This window comes from Phaseolus vulgaris, chromosome 2, assembly GCF_051622355.1.
Source record: "Phaseolus vulgaris cultivar YP4 chromosome 2, ASM5162235v1, whole genome shotgun sequence".
NCBI lineage: Eukaryota > Viridiplantae > Streptophyta > Magnoliopsida > Fabales > Fabaceae > Phaseolus > Phaseolus vulgaris.
In genome coordinates, this window is record NC_143499.1 from 31792699 (window position 1) to 31810959 (window position 18261).

Consider the following 18261-nt stretch of genomic DNA (forward strand, 5'->3'; position numbering starts at 1 on the left):
TTGTCCCTTGCCCCTTGCCTCTTTGAGATTATGACCATAAGACACACATTGGAACGTCCTTGAAACCAAACGATAGCAAGTTAGTAAGTCAAACTTTGATTGATAATACTGACTTATTTGCATGGACAACTGCTGATATGCGCGAGGTGAGCCCAAATATCATTACACACCGCCTCTCCATTTACAAAGATGCCAGACCGATAGCTATGGGCGAAGAAAAGCGCAATGCCGCACGAAAAGAAACTGAGCAATTAACGAAAGTTGGTTTCATTAGAAAAGCACACTATACAACATGGTTGACCAACGTCGTTGTGGTCAAGAAATCAAATGAAAAGTGGAGAATGTGTGTAGATTACACTGATCTTAATAAAAACATGCCCTAAAGACTCTTATCTCTTGTCGAGCATTGATCCGCTCGTAGATGGAGCAACAGGTATCTACCATGCATTTAATGCTCCCAAAACGGTCATATCTCACCTCGGGAACCCCAATGGTAATCTCCGGCTCTTCAGAAATTAATTTCTTCAAGCTTGGAGGGGCAAGTGTACCGGTCGATACCGGACATACCAGTCTCAGTCCCTATGACCGACTGCTTGAGTCAAAGGACATAAATGTACCACAATTATGATAGCGTTGAATGAGTCAACTCACACTATAAATAGAACTTTCTATGAATAAGTGAAGCACGTTTTTACATTCTATTAGAATACACCTAAATCAGAACACTAAGTTAGACGTCTGAGTGCAATCGTAGGTACCCCTCCCCCCCCCCCGCCTGACCGGGCATCAACATTGAAGGAAGGAAGCTTGAAAGAATTTGGAGATCATCGACACGTAAGCAATTGTACATCCAACCATAGGTACTATCTGGGTTCCTTAGTCTATACTGGTACATCCACCATATGCTTTCTGTATCTGGTCTTGTTACTGGCCTAATTAAATAATAAACACTACCCCCTTTTAAAGGTTGATTATCCGGAATTTCTTGATTTAGGCTGATACGACATTGATGTTTTTAAATATAAACATCGATATTTGATCATTTACACGCAATATCAGGTTCGACTCATGATGTTATAGTTTCCTAACCTCGACCATAAGCCAATGAGACTAAAAAGTCAAATTTATTTTGACAATCCTAAACCTATCTAAATATCTTTTACTATCAAACTTGACCCATAACAATATATAAATCAAATTAATTATTTACTTTCTAAATTCCCTAATGGAGAAGGCTAACTTTGTCAATGCCATTGTGTTATATGAGAAACAATCGTTATTATTGTGAGTTCAAAATTATTATAAAGGATGTTTTTTAGTACATTACATATTATTTATTTGTCACATTCAGAAAATAACCCTACTGAAAAAATGTTTTAAAAAATTGTGAATATGAAGAGATTAATTTTGACATTATGATTAATACTATGATTTAATGAAGATAGATAGAAGTTGATCCAGTCACGTGGTTGGCTTCGCAATTAACCCTCTCATCCTTTCCCTTTTCCTCTGTTTCTCTATATCTCCAATTCCTCAAACTCAATCTTCATTTTTTATCACTTAACCATCAATCGCCATGAGTGCACCCTTTGCCTCCTCCACTGCCATTTTCTTCTGCTTCCTTTCTTCCTTCTTCTTCTTCACCTTCGCTTCTGCTCGTGTTCCCTTCCAGGTTCACTTTCACCGCACCAACTCCAATTCACTCGCCAACACTCCAAACCAAAACCCAAACCCAAACCCAAACCAAAACCAGTGGAAGCCCAAACGTCAACCCCTCCGTTCAACCACCCGTCCATCCAAACCTCTTCCCTTCCCAGTTTTCCGGTTGGACCATTCTGTTCCCCGACATCCTCTGCCGCTGTCCTCGCGCCTCGACTCCTGGAAGCCGCGCCCACGCGCCCACGGCTTTGACCCACTGCCACGCGCCGGAGTGAGACACGTGGCACGCGGCTGGACCAGATTTGGGGTTGTCGAACCCACCTTGTTTCGCCGTCGTGGCATGGGCCGGGACAGAAGGCTCTCTCACCCTGACCAACACATGAGCCACGCTCCCACTGGGTTCGTCAGAAGGATCCGCAAGTTCTTGAATCGCTTCTAGTTTTTATTCATCGTACATACGTACATTCTAAATACCTACTTCTACACGATCAACGCGTATTTAGTAATGTATTTATCTACGTATGTATTTCATTTCTTCTCTTCTCCATAACGCTTATATATAACACACACCATTACCTCCTCCTCATCGCATTTTTATGCTTTGCAGATTCAGGTTTGGTTTGCCATGGCTTCTACACATACCGTTTTGGAATGCTTCTTTCACGAATTCCATTGTCTAAACTATCAATTTTGTTCTCTCCACTAAATAATCCTTGAGATAATAAAACTATTTAATACTTTTCTCATCATTCAATATTCGTTAATTTAGTGAGGCGTTCCAGAAAGTTCAAAATCCAAAACTTGTTTTAATATTTGTAGCGTTATGGACTCAATCAATCTGATTTAGAGATATGTAAGTTGAAATGAGATTGTAAGAATCAGTTTACTTTTATCCTAATTGGCTTATGTAAAAGGTTAGGAGTTGTAGAGTCATTGGTCCAATCAGAAATTATGTATAATCAGATTGTCTATTAATTTTTATATTTAAAGATGTTAATGTCGTATCAGTATAACCCATGAAACTTGTAAGGATAGGATTAGTGACCATCTTAAAGTTTAATCGACTTCAATTACATGTTCTAGTTGAGAAACATTTATCAATACAAAAAAGATTACCGTTCCATGCGAGAAAAAATAGATAAGTGAAAAAAAAAAAAAAAAAAAAAAAATCCTAATGTGAAGCTTGATCCAATTTTTTCTTTGTTTAAGGATAATTGATATGATAGATATATTCTATTGTAGTATACACGTCTTCAAAATATGGAATTGATTTTTATATAATTAATTATTAAATAATTAAATATATTGTTTTAAATCACATAGTATCGGTTATTTAATATTTAAAACATGAAATTGATAAAAAAGAAAAAGGACTGACACCTAATTTTTTTTATGAATCCAACTTCACGATTGAGGATTAAATTAAAACTTAAAAGTGATAGAGAGAATGTATAATGATTTTAGTGAATAGAACATACTGGTTGATGATTTAAGTAAATTGAATCGAATTCAACTCATTTATATTATTTCAACTGTCTGAATTATTTAAATTATTATCTGTGAAATAATTTACATTTGCCAATTTATGTATCAAATAAAGATTCCAGTTATAATTATTAGAAGAACAATTAGATAAAACAATTATTTACAGGTTTGGGCTGAAAAACTTTGAAACCAATATAACATGCAATTTAATGTTTTGGGCCATCAGCTAGTGCAAATGCAAGTAATGGGGCACTCAATGCCCATTCTATTGAGGCAGTTTCTTCCTGCACCACTATATTTTTCTCCCTGCACCCCTAAAATGTTATGCAAAGACTAAACTGTCTATATTATTTTTTAAAATCCGAAAATTCACTTGAACTGTATTTATTTTTTTGCATTCTGGATTATAGAATCCATAAAATTTTGGATCCACCATTCCGTAATTCAAAATATGCATTTCACATTTAAAAATCCATCATTCAGAAAAGTATTATGGATCCACCAATCCGAAATATTCATTCCGTATTCAGAAATCCATAATTAAAAAAAAACATTCAAGATCCACCAATCTGTAACAGAATTGGGCTTTCGGATTCAACAATCTGGAAATTAATAATTTATGCAAAATTTGCTTCTAAAACACCCCTCATTCGAAAAAAAAATGATTCAGTTCTGCATTGATGAATCCATAGCACACTCCCAAATCCTGATTTTCAGTAACCACAGTGCCCTTTTTCAAATAAGAGATCAAGACCAGTTTTGTGATTTAAAATTTTGTAGGAGTGCAGGAAGAAAAACGTAAGGGTGTAGGAAGAAGAAGCCTTCTATTGAACCCGTTGAAAATGATAGCCGAAATATGAGAACAAGACCTAAAGGTCCACTCAGTGAACTTAATTAAAAACGAACCCAAAAGTATTTGAACTTAAATTCTTAAAGTCAAAAATAAAAAAGCTCACAAGTTTAGTCCACCCCATTCAATAAATAATAATCTTTCTTATTCGGCTGATTCTCCCACCACACCAGATCAATTCAGATCTGCACCCAACACATACATATGAAAAGTTCTTTTTATCTTTAATGATTTAAAACACTATTTAGGATTTATTGAGACACATCACTAAGCATGGTGGCGGTGGTGAGAAAGAGTTGATGATGAAAAAAAGTGTGCATCGAATAAGGTAATGTTGGTGGATTGTGATACACAATGTTCACTGTGAGTTTTTTGTAAAACTGATGAATTTTGGATCTCTATATTCAGAGGTGTTTTTCTAATCTAAAATAGAAATTTTCTGAGTGATGTGTCCAGAAACTTAAAAGAAGAGTTGATTGTTTTTTTATTTGGATTTTCATAAGTATTCCGAATATGAAAATCTAGAAGGCAATCATATTACAAATGCGTAAATCCAAAAGTCAGAATGTATTTTTTTTTTCATTAGATGCAATTTTTTGAAAATAAAAATGACGATGGCACTTTCGAATATTTTTTTATGTCGGGTGCATATAAGAATTGATATGGGTAGGGTGAAACAACCTTTATGTTATTGTCGAGCGGCTTTTTTTATATATGTCCAATTAAAATATCATACAATTAGGTGTCTTCTTGCCTTAGTGGTGAAAAAAAATCATGTCACTAATTGACCATGTCCACAAATACGAAGAGCTTAAATTTGTAATAGTTTTATATTTGAAGTAATTAATTGTTTTAAATAAAAGTAAGTCTAATAAATTTTAATTCTAAACGTTGAAATTTTGTGTAGTGGAGAATTTTGTTATAAAAGTAACCTCAAACTTTAAACTTTCTACATCACAATTCGTAAATATAATTGAATTAAAATAAAAAGTTATTATTCAAAGAAAAAATAGAAAACATTTCCAGATTCGGTTTAGGGTTTAGAATGAGCAAATTCCTGAACAAAAGTTTTGTTGTCAGAAAATACAAAAAAAATATTAATTCTAAAAAAAACAAAAACATGAGCTTAGCCTTTGGTCGCATTCCAATATTTGTAACTTTACGCTATAAACACTCTTGTTTGTTCCTTGTATCCTGCTGTCGCAAACTGATAGCCAATTCTGTTGCTACGATTCTATCAGAAAATAAAAAATGGTTAATGATGAAAGTTCCACAAGAAAAGATTCATTACTTCTTTTGATAGAAATTAAATGTCTATAGAATTATTGCATATTTTACCGATGAATGTTACAGAAGTAAAGTTTGTGCAATAGAAGTAATCCCCACGATAATTTTGTATAGAATTTGCTCTTGGAAGATAAGTATGATAGAATAAAACACCGCCACAAACTCTTTGTTAGGAAAGGCTTTTAGTTAATTTTTTGACCCAAGAAGTATAAACTGTCCATAATCTAATCGATATTGAAATATATTGGTGAAACGGAAACAATTAACTAGTATTACAAACATTTTATATGATTAACCAGCAAGCAATTAATGTTATGAAATCAGTAAAATATGTTATTCTGATACAGGTTTAACATTGATCAGAACTGAAGTGGAATGGTACAGTATTAATCATGGATGGTGAAGAACAGAACAGGGTAACATTTGCAGTTGCTGAAACAAGGAGTGCTATGAATAGGAAAATTTATAATCACAGCAACTGCAAAAGAAAAACTCCTCAACCGAGCCTTCAGCAAAAATTCAAGGCTCAAACCACAGCCATAGAAGTTCTACTCAAAACGCTAAGAAAGAAACCTCTCTTTCACCATTCCATCAGACAAAACAAAACAAAACAAAACCACACAACACTAATATTTTGGTTTTCATATATTATACACATCACTGCTAACCTAAGAAAGACTCTATCAAATGGCAAGAACTTCCCAAATCAACTCGGGATCGAAAGAAGGCAACCTCGCCAGGGAACAACCTTCGAACTCTGTGTCGTCCGTTACCATCGTTGGACATTCCATGGAAACCGACGCCGGCGAGTTCTCCCCCTTCCAAATCCCGTCCTCCGAAACGCTGGGCGAAAACAACTCGTTCGCCCAATTATCGCAAAAAATCGACGACGGCGACAGCGGCAGCGAGGAGGAGGAGGAGGAGGCGGAAGAATTGATCTTCTCGCTCTGCTTGCGGGTGGCGTGAGCGGTGGCCGAACTGAGCTTCTTGGCGGCGATCTTTTTGGCTCTCTCCCTTTTCACCTTTTGGCATATGGCTTGGATTTTGGCGTCGACGGAGCTCTTCAAGGCGTTCAATCTGGCGGAATCTCCGAACCCCAACTTGGTGGGGTCCTTCAAATTGGGGAAATTCAAGCGCGCGTACTCTCCACGTAGCTTATAGGCGGCGCGGTCGTAGGCATAGGCGGCGGCTTCGGCGGTGTCGTAGGTGCCCAACCACACTCTCATCCTGTTCTGGGGCAGTCTAATTTCCGCGACCCATTTGCCCCTGTGTCTCTGTCTCACTCCCCTGTAGAGCTTTTTCTTGCAAGGGTTGGTCAAAGAAGAAGTCAACGAACTAGTGTAAACAGAGTTCATAGAAGGATTCGCCAAGGAAGTGGGAAGAAAAGACCCATTCCCCCTGTTTTCTTGGTAGAACTTTTGGAGGATGTCCCTCTGGCGAAGGTAGACGGAAGAGCCCAAAGGCTCAAACCCCGAACACCCAAATGGTTCCAAATGATCCAACACGGAGTTGCTACTGCTGGCGTTTGTTGGGGGGCAGCAATTCGAGAAGATTGAGTCCAGGGCGTTTGAACCACCTGTTAATATCAGGTTCGATAAGGAAGAACCAATATCGGTTCCAAGCTCTGAGTTTCTTTCTTGCATTCCGTCCATGGTTATGGCGAAACCTTAATCTCCAGTGTCTTTTTACCCAAACACTGGCAAACCAAAAGAGGGGGGTTCTGTAACAAAGAAAGAACAATGTATAAGAAGAAGGTCACTCGAAAAAACTGGTCCCTCTTCCTAACTATACAGGAAACAAAAAATAGTTCTTGCAATTTGTGAAGGAAGTGTTGCTGAGAAAAAGGAAGAGAAGGATGAAAGAAGAGGAAGAGGAAGATGATAATGGGTTGCGGTGGGGTTTGGAACAGTATGCTATGGTGGGAGTGTTGGTAATTACCATGGGCAGGGATTATTTATAGAAACAGGAAGCACTTTCCTACAGATTTTTCACACCAATCCCCGTTCACACAACGTCATCGTTTCATTCCTTCCAAATTGTCTCCATCACCTATATAGCATAAACTCCCTCGGATAATACGAACATATATATAATTTTCTTTTATCTATGACACATTCATATATTTTATAATTATAAATTATATAAATTAATAATAAAAATTTATACATATAAATAAATATGTTTCAGTTTTTTTTAAATAAAAAAATATTTTTTATTACGGATTCAAAATGATTTGTTCAATATTTTTATAATCATACTAAAAGTTTATACAATAAATTTAAGTTTTTTAAAAAATTATTATATATTTTTTTTTTAAATTATTAAAATTATCATAAATCTAACAAATAACTTTTAAATTAAATTTTTTATAGATATATATTTTATGAATATATGTTTTATGAATGTGATACGAATTTCTCTAGTAGGAATATACCATTTAAGAAAATGTCTGAAACTCGTAAGTCACCTCCTTCCTCTCTTGCACACCAAAATTACTTCACTGCCCTCGCTTAGCTACTGTATCCCTACATAATTAAGCATTGATTTGGATAATTATTGCATGTCAGTAGTGCAAACTTCAAATTCAAAACCTAGTACCATCGTTTGAGAAAAAAGTACATGAGATGCTTTTTTCCCCAAAGTTTTGGGAAAATCTCAAGCACATTTTACAATTTTTTTATTTTTGCCTTCTTAGATTTATTTTTACAAGCTATACGATATAATTGGAAAAAAAATACGATGAATGTTAACTAAGTTTAACAAAACCTAGGATTTAGACACTACAAGAAAATCATGAAATATAAACTAATTTTTAGAGACCAAAATAATTAGTTGTAATAGTAACTAAATTATAAACCATTTTAGAAACTAAACAAAAAATTGGTTTATAAATTAGTTTCTATTATTGTTAAATAGTTTCTAAATTGGTATCTAATTAGCAACCAAGGTTTTAGAGATCAAATTTAGAAACTAAATATTTGGTAGTTAAAACCTTAGTTGTTAATTAGATACCAATTTAGAAACTATTTAACAATAATAGAAAATAATAAAAACTAATTTAGAAACCAATTTTTTGTTTAGTTTCTAAAATGGTATCTAATTTAGTTATTATTGCAACTAATTATTTTGGTCTCTAAATATTGGTTTCTATTTCATAATTTTCTTGTAGTGAGGGTTATATATATGAAAAATCATTTAAATACGTCTAGTTTACAATCAAAAGAAAATAAGTGTTTTACTTAATAAATCTATATATATATATATATATATATATATATATTAAAAGAAAAAAAAGTCTAAGAATTACATAAGTTACGAAATATTTATAGAAAAAATTTGTAGAATATTTTTAAAGCGTAAATGTAAGTCATCTTTTTTTTATTGAGTTAAGTTTGTGAGACTCGGACAGGTCTCTTAAATGGTGTGTCTGTATCAGACACACACGTATCAATTGAAACATACTTGTGTATATAAATCTTTATTATCAAATTATCATAGTTTTATAATATATAAATCTATATTCCTGTGTACATTTTAAAAATTATACATATCTTTGTATCTGTATCCATGTCATATTTTGTAGTAGTGTAATTTTTTCATTTAAATAAAATTACGTATTTATAGTCCTAAATTAAAAATATATAACGCCAATTCAACCAATGGCATGATTTGTTAATGGCATATTCCTTATACCTTACATAGCACATATCTTTAGAAATAGCTAATTAATTTTTTTTTACAACAATATTTGACACTTAAAAAATTATTATTTTATTTAAAAAAAAACGATTAGAATGTTAAATGAGTTAATTGTTTTTGCACAGTGATTGTTATTTTTTGATTGAGAGGGGGAAATGAGAAAAAGGAAAGAGGGAGCATGTTGGCAAAAAGTCAAAGGCAATAAAGAGAGGAGGGATAGTAGAAGCAAGATTGGTGATTATTTAATTTAATGAAATAGATGTATTAAAGGGTTGAAGAATTGCACTTGATGATGAGGAAAAGGGAATTTGGTGAAAAAGAAGAGGGTGCAAGAATTTTGATTGTATGGTTTATTAGGGATTAAGATTTGACAGCTTTGTGGTCACAACAGAGGGTCCATATCGATGACCTCTTCACTGCATCACCCAACGAGAAAACCCTACTTTTGCAATTTATTGCAGCCATATATCAGAACGTGATGAGAGAGGTCAGAAGGTGTCATTCCAAAAAGGTCCTTTTCTCCCTCAGAACCACGCGTTTCCTACACTAACACGTATCATTGCCCTTCTCTTACCAGTAACATTTAATTCCCTCTAAATAAATCAAACTAACCCTTTTTCTTTTATCTTTCTACTTTCTACAAAATAAATATCATTATAAAATAAATATATTTATTTTAGAAATATCTGACGATTCTTCGATCAACATTTCATAGTTTATAAATGATTGTAAATTTTATCTTATAAATGAATATTATAAGTGTAGTATTATGGATTGAGTTCGATGTGATACGTTGAAAAATCATTTGTAGATTTTGTCTTGAAGGATTTTTGTTCGTACCAAGCATAGAAATCCTAAAAAATCAACATGTAAGTGGAGAAGAACATTTATTATCGAAGAGGGTCAAAAATAAGGCCAAAGGTAGAGAAGGAAGAATAATATATATACCAGAGAAATCACAAGGGAGAAACAGATAACACACTCGGCTAAGAGTACACTTTACACTATATGGTATATATTTAAAATTGTCAATTATATTTAAAATTGTCAATTATATTTAAAATTTACTTCTTAATATGGTATCAAAGTCATTTATAATGTATATTATTTAGAATAAATATTAACTCGAATATTGAAAAAGGAGGGTGTGGGGGATGGGACGAGGAAGAATAAGAAATAGTAGAGTGATGCATGGTGATGTTTCTTGTTGGGTGGGTTTTAGCATCCACTTGACACATGTCAAAGAAAAGCATTGAGCTAAAAACGAAGAGGCATTGAGAATGGTTTGTTTTGTTTGAAGAAGTGTTCATATTTCGTATGGTGTGATAAAGCATTGATACGGGATGAACGCTGGGTATTGTTGTGTTGACTTTCAAAGGTGGCAGAGATAACAGCAACGTGTCTATGCCACCTATCTTGAAATGGAACCGTAGCATTGAATGTGACAGCGATACTTTTTAAGCTATTTCCTGTTGAAGACATACCAAGTGAATTAGTGAATAGTGACAAAATATTTTCCCACAAAAAGGAAAAAGAAGCAATCATGTATTTGTACAAGTAGTGGTATATAGAGGGTTTGTGCAAGACAGACATGGGGAATGAAGGCATTATTATAGTGATGGGTGTGAGAGTTATTAATCATGTGTAAGAAAAACGAAACTCAAATTGTGCGCACGCAGTTTGAACCAAATGGTGAAACCAAGTTTTTGATGAGTTAGTTAGAGGAGGTGAATTGTTCAAGTGAGTGGTATGGGGAGCACATGGTGATTCCCCCCTTTTTCTTCTCATAGATGTTAGCTTTTGATCTCAACCAAGCTTTTAGACCCTAATTTTTTCATACAAAATCATCAATGTCTATATGCACCTGTCAACGTGTAGGAGTGGGCAAGAGAGCTTTATGTCATCATCTTTTGTTCAATAAAAAGGATAAAAAGTCCCTACAACACAATTTAATTATCAAGAAATTGTATTCATTTATACAATTTTAGTGTATTTGAATTGATGATACAATTAAATATTATTTCAGTTAAGAGATGTCTTTTAATTAGAGTATTTACTGAAATGATATCCTTGCAAGCTTCATTAATTGAGTATAAGAAAATAATAGTTTCTTTTACAAAAGATATTCTGATGTTTAAGCCAAATATAATAAATATAGTGTAAAATATGAGTTATTGTTCTCCTTTATGAGATCATCTTCTTTTTCTTATATACAATAATATTTTTCTTCCTTTATTTTATTTATAATTTTATTTTAAATTATATTCCTAAATAAATTACAATCTTACATATACTATCAATCTCTTTAACGTCCTCTCCTCTCCATCCTCTCCTCTCCATGAGATCCATCTCAATCCATAACTTCACAAATATAAATAAATTTAAACTAAAATTATATAAAGTAATCCTTACCCACTTTGATAATTTATAAAAATGATTTATTTTAAAAAGTAAAAGATAAAAGTAGATGAAAATAGTAAAAATTGGATGAAAATGGTAAAAATTGGTGAGAATTATGGAGCGGAAGGCACGGATTGATGATTGAATTGGAAGAGGCGTGCAGTGTGGATGATTGGTGTGATCGATGGGAAAGTGAGAAAGTGAAGGAAGAGTGGTAGGCATGAAGGTGGGGACAATGCATTAAAGGCGTAAAGGTGTTTCTGAAAAGGCATGCTATGTGAGCGACACCACTCGTGAACCCTTCTTCTTCAATTTATTTTTTTCTTCCACCACCATGTGACTCCATCCTCAACCCTTGGATCATTTTTTCAACTCATGGATCACCGTCAAAGTCTTCATTTGTGTGATGAGGAGGAGGGGCAATTGGGTAAATGGCAGAGTAGAGAAGAGAAAGAGAACGCGTGGAGATGACGATGAAAAAGGTGTGTTTTGGCAGTATACGATTATCCCTCCTTTTCCAATCTCCTTTTAATAAATGCAAAACATGGCAGTATACGGCGGAAAGTTGGGCCGCGCCGCTCCACTCCGTTTTCTCACTTCCTTTTCTTTCGCCACTTCCCTCCCTTATCTCCATCCACTCTTCCATATCCATATCCAGAAAAAACATCCTCAATTTCTTCTCAAATTATAACTTTTTCTCAACTCATCAATCACCCTTTCTAACCTTTTTGGCTCTCCTCTCTGTAACGTCTTATCCAAATAAGCCATTTAGAACCTTTTTCCCCTTTCCTCAGAAACACAAGGCGGATAGAAATCGGTGACAAATAGGATAAAGAAATAAAAAAATGTGTCCTTCTCATAAAAAAAAGTGTTAAATAATTGAAAGTGAGGATTTTTTTTTATATAAAATAAGATACTTAATAAATATTTCAATTCTTATAGAGACACTTAAAAAAAAATTCAATTCTTATTCAGAAAATGATGACAGCCTGATGAACACCTAATCTAGACAATCATCTCATTTTACAAATAAAACCCTAATTCTAAAAAAAATTAATAACACATTATCTATCTTAACACGATCTTTATAATCAATCTTTAATAAAAAAGACAAAACATCTCATAAACAATTGAAATTCCACGATAATATTTACAGAACAAATTTCCTCGCAAAAACCTACTCCAAAGTAAGTCACCTTTCTTCCAACTTAGAAAACTTATTGTGATGTATATTTGATTTAGATTAGATAAAATATTAAATGTATGATATGTTATTTTATTATTGGGAATAGTGAAGGTATTGAGTGAGTGAGAAGAATATAGTTGTGAATTGAATATGGCATGGATGGTATTAGTTAGGGAGAGGGGAAGAGAATTTCAAAGAGGTAGGTGCCGTTGGAAGCGTGGAAGCATGGCACGTAGATGTGGATAAGGAAAAAAAGAAGAAGAAGAAGAAGAAGACGACGAAGAAATAGTAGCAACTCAAATGCTACCTGATAGAGTTAGGTGACTCGGTCACAGGTCTCCACCTCCAACTCTCTTTTCCTTTTCCATATCTATTCACATCATTACTCTTTCTCCCTTCCTTTTCCACCTTTACCACTCACTACAAATATGTTCAGCCAAAAACTAACTTTCTAACATCATCAAATTATTCATACTATATTTTCTAAATTCTATGATTATTTTATTTTTTATTTATATAAATCACATATCAAATAATGTATGGTCCACATATGTGAAATTTTACATGTACTTATGGTCCATATATCATTCAAACTTTCTATCAAACAAAAAATATCAAATCAAATATGTTAAACGATATAATACTTAATAAGAGTTATATGATATAGTTTATAACTTTCTTATATATAATTCATCGTATCATTCCTCTAACTTCTCCAAATTTAGATAGGACAAAAATAATATCATTTTCATGTTTACTCTCTTAATCAAATAATTTCTTAGTATTATGAGGAAACAATTTTGTTCTATCAAAAAGAATGATCTCGACTAGACTATTCAGTTTTAGTTAATTTTAGTTAAAAATACAGGAGTTTTTTGTTTTTAGTTGAGTTCTTGTTTTTATCTTTTTTTCAATCATATGCTTCCCTTTTATTATTTAATTGTTTTTTTATTTTATCTTGATTTTAGTTTTATTTTCAATATTTAATGTTAATTACATGTTCAATGTGAATTTTTGTTATTTCAACTATTATGATAATATGAGAATGAAATAATGAGATTGATATATTGAATGTTTATTATTACTTTTTAAGATTTTATCTAGATCAACTTTAATTATATTAATAAGAATCTAAAAACTACTCGGACCCAACTTAACACTGAAATTTATAGCAGAATTTTTGTTATGTCTTTTCTCAATCATATGCGTCTCTTTTATATTTTACATGTTATCTTCATCCTTTTGTATTAAGGTATTTTTTTTCAATATTAAAAACCAATTTCCTGTACAATGATCATTTCCATTATTTCAGTTATTATGATAATATAATAAGATTATTATATTGAAAATTTATTATTATTTAAGGTTGAATCAAGTCTTTAATTCTATTTGTAAGAGTTTTTATTTAGCATATTTTGAATATAATTTATTTATTTTAACTATTATTTACTAATAAAGAGGGAAACTGACAAAAAACAATGAACGATTTGTTGACTTCTTAATTCTATTTATCTGAGCAATTTTTCTCTCATTTTGATTCTTTTATCCGTTCTATCAGTATAATTATTTTCTTTCTATCTGATTTATAATGATAATAGAAACGGTTGATGTGCACGAAAACAGTACTTGGTGTGATGTCAAATGTGTGGTTGGGCTCTGTTTACGTCCCCCAGAAGGCATGGAGATGTATATAAATATTCAAAAATTGTTTTCTAATTATTAGAGTTTTTTTTATGTGTCTATTTTTATGTTGTAGGGGTTTACACATTCATCCAAAGAAAATTAATTATATTTTTGTGTGTAATTTACGAAATAAAAATTGATCTGGTGTAAGAATTTTTGAATTCCTAATCCAGATACCAATTATCTATTTCCATTGGAATGATCTTCCTATCTTTTTATTAGTATCAATTCTCTTCTTACTCACATGGATGTATAATTTCTTACCGTGACTTCGATTCATCTTCTTTATTTTTTATTATTAGTCATTAATTTTGATGTCTAATAAATTATTAATTGATATCGTGAAGATTTATTGAGAAATATCAGTGAATCATTCATTAACATCTGTCAACTTATAAATAATATCGAATTATAAAGGGTAACACAATGATCTTCATTAATGCGTGATATTATCTAAATATTTACATTTATGAAAACTTCATAATTCTTGTTACTGTTAATTTAGGATTTAAGATTTAGTGTGTTTGTTTCAGTCAATTTACTGTTGTTGACGATGGAAAGTGAGAAACAGTTACGTTTGGATCTATTAATTTGATAAGAAATGAAAACGAGTGGGCGCATATATATGTACTATTCACATCTTTAGCAAATTACGAAGAAAGATGAGACCACGTTAGATGTTCACCATTTGATTTTGTGAAGTGAACATAAGCAAGACTGTATAGGATGGAAGCATTATCCAACAACGAGTACAGGAAATCATAGAAGAAGATACTATGAGGGAGCGTTGGAGGTCTTTCATGCTATTGGTTGTTTTCCTTTTTTAGCTGTTTGATAGTGTCAATCACTAGTGTAAGGCTTCTAGTTTGCTGTAATTATCAGCATTGCATCTTCTCCCTTTGTGGGATGTTCTGTTAAGTGTAAAAGGGTTGGGATACCCCTTTTGTATCCCTTTAATTTATATTCATTCTTTGCTGATAAAAAAAAACGAAGAAAGATGAGAGAACCAGGTCAGCTTCTAACAAAATACATTTATGTCCTTTTTATTACCATAAGTTTTAATAAAAATCATCAAATTATAATCTAAATATAAAGTATTATTAAAATAATAATCATATTTAAAATTAATTTATAAAATAATAATAAAATTATAAATAATAATATCAACTAAAATAATTTTTTTAAATAATGATAATAAATGTACATCAAATAATTTTAATAATATTATTATTATCATTAACTATTTTTATTTTGTTTTATTTATATTAAATATTATTAATGTTATTAATAATAATAAAAAAATAAATATAATTATTTATACATGAAACTTAATTTTTTTTAATTAACTAAAATATGCACACACAAAAAATTAATCATTATTTATTCTTCTTTTAAATACAAGGGTAAATTGGTAATCTTAAAACTTTTATTATTCAAAATAATTTATAATATTCTTACAATCATCACATGACTCACCAATCTCAATAAACTTTTCTCACATATCTCCTCTACCATACCCCAATTCAAACAACCTCAACTTTCTTTACATTTCCACTCTCCCACACTTTTAACTTTCCATTCTCCCACACCCTCTAATCTAAACAAAGCCTTAAAGTTTAGGATTTGAAATTTAGAGTTTAAAAGATATTTCCAGCATTACTGTGATCGAAGCGATCAACTAGGGCATCATTAGAACAAATCACATCCTCTAATCTTAAACTGCAAATGCAAAAATGTTTAGGTCAAAGAGATCGAGGTGACTCGAAGAGATCCAAAAGTATTTTAAAAGTTGTTGGTGGGATTAAGGTGAAGGTTGAAGTGATGATCTTAAGTGAAAATAGGAGTGAATTAACTTGAAGGATATAAGGAAGTTGGAAGGAGTGGGGCTTGGCGGTTTGACCTTTTTTCTTTGTTCCACATATCGATGCGGTTATGAGCTGTGTGTGTTTATACTCTTTTTTTCAAACTTTCTTTCAACTCTGACCCTGTCGGTTTGACAAAATAAACCCTTCTGCTTCCTTTTCTTCATGGGTTTATTTTCTTATTTATTTTAAGAAATTCAAATATTAGTTATAATTAAAGTGTGTCAACTAAGAATTAAATGAAAAAACACAGGGTTTGTTTTGGTAAGCAAAGTCAACTAGAAGAAGACCTGGTCCATATATCGCCTTTTTAATTTTAGTGCATGCAATCCAACTTTTATGGCATTGTGCTATCAAGCTATATTTCAAAAAATTACCAATAAATGCAAGAAAATATATAATCAACAGTAAATAAGGATATAAAATGTACTTAAAATAAAGATGTCACGAGTAAAAATTGAAACATTATTTTAAGCTAAACATTACTAATAAGGTACTGAATTTAAGTTTAATTTAATCTCTAAATTGAGATTTGCATACATATCAATATAAAATCTTCAATACACCTTTCAATATTAAGCATCGAAATTATCAAAATTGAAAATAATACGATAAATTTAACTAATATCAACTATAATAAACTTTTAATGATTTTTATACTAAATTAAAATAATAAAATTTAAATCTAACATTAACCTTTTAAAAATATTCACTAAGGTGAGATTTATTGAAAAAAATAGTTAAATAATAATTAAATTTATAGACAAAATAATTCATTATTATATTAATTAAGTTAAATACAATTTTATAAATTTAAAAATTATTGATATCTAAACTATCTTATATTATTAATAAAAATTTATAAATTAATTATCATTAGTTATTATTTTAGTTACTAACTATTTTAAATTATAAATTAGTAACTAAAATGATAAATATGATAAATATTTAAAACTAATTTATAAATTTTTATTAATAATAAAAATTACTTTAAATATCAATAATTTATAAAATAATATCTAATTTAATTAATATAATAATAATTTATTTATTTTTTAAAATTAATTAGTATTTGATTATTATCTTTAGTATATATTTATCTAAATATTATAATTTTATCATATATCTACATGATCTTCGATAATTATTTAAAATTTAAAAAATACTATTTTAATATATAATATTTAATAAATATATTCATTTGGATGTAATAATTATTTTTTCTTTTTAAATTAATAATATCGAGATATTAATTTTTACAGTGCGACATATCATTATTTTTGTAAATATTTCACTAAAATTATTATATGTCAATATTAATTAATTTAAAAGGTACAAAATTACTATGAAAACCAACTTCACATACTTTTAAAATATATATTGATATCATTTTTTTTTAAATTACCATAAACTTATTTGACTTAGTGCAGATGCATTGAAGATGCGAGGGCTTCTATTTAATGTTATCTGGTGGGAGTATTAATAAATAAAACAATTAAATTTAAATGATTTAATAAAAAAAATATTATATACCTATAGGCAAGTAATAAAAAATCCTACAGTTTTTTAAAATAAAAAATAATAATTTAATACAGTTTTGGTTGAGTTGTTGTGATCTGATAGAAGTTCCAAATCGAGATAAGTTGACTTTTGAAGCTTCAGGAAATCATATGGCATACGGGCAACGCCGACATCACGTGGTCTGTCCGTAAAACATTATTTTCTAACAACTTTTTTTTTCCAGCTTCGTTTTTAACAACAAAATTCGTTGAATAATTGTAAATGCATTGTTTTGCACTATAAGTTATAAGGTAAGTATAGATAAGGTTATAAGTTAACTATACTATTAAAGAAATTTTGAATAATTAATGATGATTATATTTATTATTGAAGAAAATCAATAATAAGATCACACATATAGAGAAAACTGAAAAAAAAAAATTAATATATATCAGAAAAAACATTAGAGGAAGAGACAGATTATTCACTGACTAAAAGTACAATTATTAATGTTTTAAGTATGACTCTTATCTGACTAAAAGTACACTTATTAATGTTTTAAGTATGAAAGTAATGTTTTAAGTATGAGAGTAACTTATTAATGTTTTAAGTATGACAAAAAGTAACTAATCGTAACAATGTATAAACAT

At 30.8% G+C, this 18261-nt stretch overlaps 2 protein-coding genes across 2 annotated transcripts; one reads left to right on the plus strand and one right to left on the minus strand.

Moving 5' to 3' along the window:
• The first annotated feature begins 1461 nt into the window (after positions 1–1461).
• On the plus strand, positions 1462–2580 carry LOC137809703 (uncharacterized). Its single transcript, XM_068610798.2, has 2 exons — positions 1462–2178; positions 2267–2580. Exon 1 carries the CDS (start codon positions 1577–1579, stop codon positions 2096–2098), a length of 522 nt encoding a protein of 173 aa, XP_068466899.1. The 5' UTR covers positions 1462–1576; the 3' UTR covers positions 2099–2178; positions 2267–2580.
• Positions 2581–5842: 3262 nt separating this feature from the next.
• LOC137811474 (Integrase-type DNA-binding superfamily protein) lies at positions 5843–7302 on the minus strand. The gene has a single exon (XM_068613251.2). It carries the CDS (start codon positions 6931–6933, stop codon positions 5965–5967), a length of 969 nt encoding a protein of 322 aa, XP_068469352.1. The 5' UTR covers positions 6934–7302; the 3' UTR covers positions 5843–5964.
• Positions 7303–18261: the final 10959 nt, after the last annotated feature.

Coding starts and splice junctions, on each gene's coding strand:
- LOC137809703 (XM_068610798.2), top strand. CDS start 1,577: ATGAGTGCACCCTTTGCCTCCTCCACTGCCATTTTCTTCTGCTTCCTT.
- LOC137811474 (XM_068613251.2), bottom strand. CDS start 6,933: ATGGACGGAATGCAAGAAAGAAACTCAGAGCTTGGAACCGATATTGGT.